This window comes from Penaeus vannamei, chromosome 9 (assembly GCF_042767895.1).
Source record: "Penaeus vannamei isolate JL-2024 chromosome 9, ASM4276789v1, whole genome shotgun sequence".
NCBI lineage: Eukaryota > Metazoa > Arthropoda > Malacostraca > Decapoda > Penaeidae > Penaeus > Penaeus vannamei.
The window spans coordinates 32656538-32661537 of NC_091557.1; the positions used below are offsets into that span (position 1 = coordinate 32656538).

The following is a 5000-nucleotide window of genomic DNA, read 5'->3' on the forward strand; positions in this document are numbered from 1 at the left end:
TGTTCATGTTTTTTTTTTTTTTCTTTTCTTTTCTTTTCTTTTCTTTTCTTTTCTTTTCTTTTTTCTTTTCTTTTCTTTTCTTTTCTTTTCTTTTCTTTTGTTTTGTTTTCTTTTCTTTTCTTTTCTTTTCTTTTCTTTTCTTTTTCTTTTTCTTTTTCTTTTCTTTTCTTTTCTTTTCTTTTTTTTTCTTTTCTTTTCTTTTCTTTTCTTTTTCTTTTTCTTTTTCTTTTTCTTTTTCTTTTTCTTATTTTTATTCTTATTCTTATTCTTATTCTTATTCTTTTTCTTTTTCTTTTTCTTTTTCTTTTTCTTTTTCTTTTTCTTTTTCTTTTTCTTTTTCTTTTTCTTTTTCTTTTTCTTTTTCTTTTTCTTTTTCTTTTTCTTTTTCTTTTTCTTTTTCTTTTTCTTTTTCTTTTTCTTTTTCTTTTTCTTTTTCTTTTTCTTTTTCTTTTTCTTTTTCTTTTTTGCTTATTTCTGAATGATATGTATAGTTTGTGTATAGTAATGGAATTTATTATTTATGAAGTCATTGACTCAAGGAGGGCATGTAAACTTGTGTCTACTGATTAGTTTTTTTTTTTTTTTTTTTTTTTTTTTTTTTCACATAAATGGCTACACAAGGGCTCAGTCACCAATGAGTTAGTTACTTGTTAGTTACATGATCTGTCCTGTTTACTCTATTCCTAGGATTTTTAGAGACACTCATTATTTTTGTTAACCCACTCATGACTGATGACATCCTATTGCCTCATAGATAGACTATCACTCAGGCTGGAATGATGTCCTATGCAGGTGACTACTTTCAGTTGTGTGGGCTAAACAGTTGTTCACTTATTTAACTCTGGCTGTCATTCAGGAGAAACCTTCCTTTAAAAAAGTGGGTTTAAAGCCTCTTTTTAATTTCATTACCTAGCCAATTGTGTAATGAGGAGAGCAAGTTTGTTTCCCATGCTTTTATTTTTTCCTTTGAGCCTCCTTGCGGCTCAGTATTATGCTGGGAGATTCCATCAAGGTTGGGTTGATACTAGTTTGCTAATAATGATGTCAGAGACAATGATCATAAGATTAATGATATTTATGATGAAAATGAAAATTAAAACTTTTCCCTTAAAAGTCAAGGATATGTCAAGTCAAGTAGACTTAGCAATGGGACTCCTTAGTGACTATGCACTTGTAAAGCCATCTGGGTGTAAAGAAATTTGCCAAAGCAAAATTACAGGGGACAGTGCTTAAACCTGACACCTATTGATAAAAAAATGTTACTTAACCTGCAAGCCCTCTTACCTTGTGTAAACCCCCCAGTTGGAAAAGGCCTGATTTTTCAAGCTTTAAGCAAACAAGTTTTAGTTGCTGGGCATTTCAACACAGGTCACTTTTGCATACTAGAAAATTTACAACTCACTACCAAAAGTCAAATACATAGAGCAACAACAGAGCACATAGTGAAAAAGTTATCACATATGAAATATGGAGTAAATTACTATAAGTATGTAAATAAAAAATATAAAACAAACTTTTTCATCATAGAAAAAACTAAATGTATTTAGACATTAATAGATATCTAAATATATAAATAGCAAAATTACACAGATATGCCAGGTGGTAACTGTCATACATAATGGTATGCAGGGCGGGAATATAGAAGAGAAAACGATTGTAGGTTTAGATGGATAAAATATTTCATACAGAACCAGAAGTACTGGTTCACCCCATACACTACATTTCACTTACAAAAACACAGAAGTGAGAAAGCACAACTATATGATAGGCTGAGGGAGAGTAGGGTATATTAGGAATATAGGTATGATATCATAGATGTGACTGGATGAAACTTGTCAAATAATGTCAAATATTTTGATAGTCCAAAATTAGATTTATGAAGGAAAATTAACATTACAAAAACAATTTTTGGCCAATATTTTCTCTGCTTTAATTCAGGGTGCTCCAAAGGTTTACAAGAAGGGTTACATGAACTTAAACATCTCTTCTGATGATGGAGAAGTTGGCGAACAAGATGATGAACATGTACCAGATAGTGAGGAGGAGGAGGAGGAAGAGGAAGAAGAGGATGATGATGATGAAGAGGATGATAGCGACTTTGAAGAATCGTAAGACCTACAGTATTTTATTTGATATTCTGAACAAAATTTGATTATGTTTAATATTTTCTTCACATATGTTTTCTAAATGTTTATGTTGTATAGTTCAAGGCATCCCGATTTATAGATTTTTTTTATGTATAATGAAAAAAATTTACATTCTAGACCAAGGAAGAGAAGAACATTCCAGATATCCTCATCAGACAGCGATGATGACAAGAAGAAGAAGAGAAAGAAGAAGGTAACTTCATCAGAGAATGAAAGGTAAGGGTTCTAGTCCACATGGAGTTCAAAGTTTTTTTTTCTTTTTTTAAATAAGAGCTGATGAAAAAATATTTGAGGAGATAGATATTGTATGTTGTTTACTTTACTGATAGATTTTTAAGGTAATGATCTCTCTCCTTTTTTATTATCATTATTATTATTGTTATAATTATTGTCTCTTTTCTTTTTTATTGTTTTTCTTTTTCTTTTCTTCTCCGTTCTTTCATCTTCCTCATTTTTCGCCACCTCCTTCTCTTTGTCTTTAAACTTCTCCTTTCTTCTTTTTTCTTCTCCTCCTCCTTTCTTTCATCATCTTTCTCCTCCTCCTCCTCCTCTTCTTTATTCTTCTCCTTTCTCTTCTTTCCTTCTTTTTCAGATTATCTTGAAAGTATGGTTTTTGGCAATCTATTCTTAGATATTTTTTGCTTTTGTAAAGATATTGTGATAGTTATATATATATATATATATATATATATATATATATATATAATATTTTTTTTTCTTTTCTTTTCTTTTCTTTTCTTTTCTTTCTTCCCCATTCGTCCCGGGTGTCACATATATAAGACACCGGGAAAAATAAACAATGTCGGGCTGACCGCCAGTGCGATGCTGTCTCGGGACTGCACTCCGAGGCAGAAGCGGCGCGCGGCCGGGCGGGCGGACAGACTCCAGGGAAGCTCCGCCTGCCGATTTTGTAGCTGCCCAGATTTTTTTTATTTTGGCTACAAAATGTTGATGGATTTTAGTAAGCCATTGTTTTTTTCTTTCTTTTATGTAGTGAGGAACTTGAAGAAGCACCAAAGCCAAAAAGAAAAAGGATAAGAAAAATGTCATCATCATCTGATGAAGGAGACGGTGATGAAGAAAATAAGGTTTGTACAAATTTCTTATCAAACTTTTTTTTTATATGTGTGTCTCTGATCTATGGAATGTATTGTCATTGGTGAAGGAATGTATACACATACTTATCATATCCTTATCAGTACTGCCAAAACCAATATTTTATCAGTATTATTGACAAGATGATAGATAAAACCTACATATTTCCTTTTTCTCTGCTACACAGTGTGTGTGTATATATATATATATATATATATATATATATATATATATATATATATATGTGTATATATATATATATATATATATTTTTTTTTTTTTTTTTTTTTTTTTTTTTTTTTTTTCTACTTTAAGCTCATTTGATGCTTTTAAGATTACCAAAGCAAAAGAGAATTTGAAGAGAGAGAAATAGATACAGATTCAGAGAGTAATTAGAACTGCTGATAAGAGTATACCTGATATTGAATATCTGATTAGATATTCCTTTTCGTTAAAATTGCATATGATATTTATTTGCACCCCAGGAGGATTCCCCAAGTAAACACCGCAAAATCCGCCGTGTAATAAGGGATGAAGACCTAATGGAGACCACTAAAAATGCCACACAAGAGGAAGAGGAACGAAGAAAGCGTATTACAGAAAGACAGAAAAAGGTGAGCTTATACCAGAAAAATAATAAAGTCTGAATGTTGTTTTTATGATAACTGATTATTAACAATAACCCTTAAGAGTTTCAGATCTGGAAAGTGAATGTAAAAATGGTTCAAAAATTGCTTTCTTCAAATAAACTTGGGGTTACATCATCTGGTCAGTTGCCTCAAGGGGTGTCTGAATCTTTTAAAAGATAATGATAATGATAATAAGATTTATATATCCTGATGCAAAAATTGTTTCTAATCTGTAAAACAGTTAAGAAGGTAATTTTATACTCAATTATAAATAGTTCCTCTGCCAGTGAGAAGTACTATCATTGCCTAAGTGCCATTTTTTATTAGCAGAGAGTCTGTTTCTTTATATATTTTTTTCTATTTTTTACAGTACAATCAAATATTTGAGATCGATGTTGAATCAGATCAAAAGGACCTTGGGAAATTGGTTCTTGATTTTGACCCTGACACCAAGAAGGAGCTTGTTTCTGTAGATGAAAAGTTGGTCAAGTTCTTAAAACCTCATCAGGTTTGTGTATTACATGTTTTCATTTTTTATTTGTTTATGATATGGCTGGAAAAGGCCTAAAACTTTTTTTTTTTTTTTTTTTTTTTTTTTTTTCCTGTAACCTTTTTTTTCCCTATTTTGCAATATATACAAAAATTATATATCTAGAATATATTGCTTTATTGATATCACTTTATCATCAGCATTTGGAAAAAGAATTTGAAATCATAGCTATAAAGTATGCCATTTAGTTATATTTATTTGTGATCTTTACCATCATTAATTCTTTTGCAAACATTTCTGTTTACAGTTCAAAGGTATCAAATTTATGTGGGATGCAACCTGTGAGAGCATAGAAATGTTAAGCAGTAAAAGAGGCAGTGGCTGTATCCTTGCACATTGCATGGGTCTCGGAAAGACTTTGCAGGTGAGTGTAAATTTCATGGTATTAGTTCACATCTTCCTTATGCATTTGTGATTTAGACTTCGTAAGTATCTTTTGATACTGACTTCTGTTTGACATAGGTATATCTGGTGATAGATTACAGCACGTGAGCAGTAGTAAATAAGTCCCTTAAGAAACAAAGGAAATATTATGTTATAATTACATTAAGCAAGCACCCCACTGGGCCCCCACGAGGT

The 5000-nt window shown here is 31.0% G+C and overlaps 1 protein-coding gene across 4 annotated transcripts in view; it reads left to right on the forward strand.

The window, feature by feature from the left end:
• The window catches only part of LOC113807060 (transcriptional regulator ATRX), a gene marked incomplete at its 3' end in the record, with an annotated part of 51876 nt that overhangs the window by 30906 nt on the left and 15970 nt on the right, over window positions 1–5000 (forward strand). For all 4 annotated transcript variants that reach the window (XM_070125588.1, XM_070125590.1, XM_070125589.1 and 1 more), the window contains 6 exon segments: window positions 1939–2108; window positions 2265–2363; window positions 3142–3235; window positions 3728–3856; window positions 4242–4379; window positions 4669–4785. In XM_070125588.1, the coding sequence (XP_069981689.1) occupies window positions 1939–2108; window positions 2265–2363; window positions 3142–3235; window positions 3728–3856; window positions 4242–4379; window positions 4669–4785 (747 nt within the window).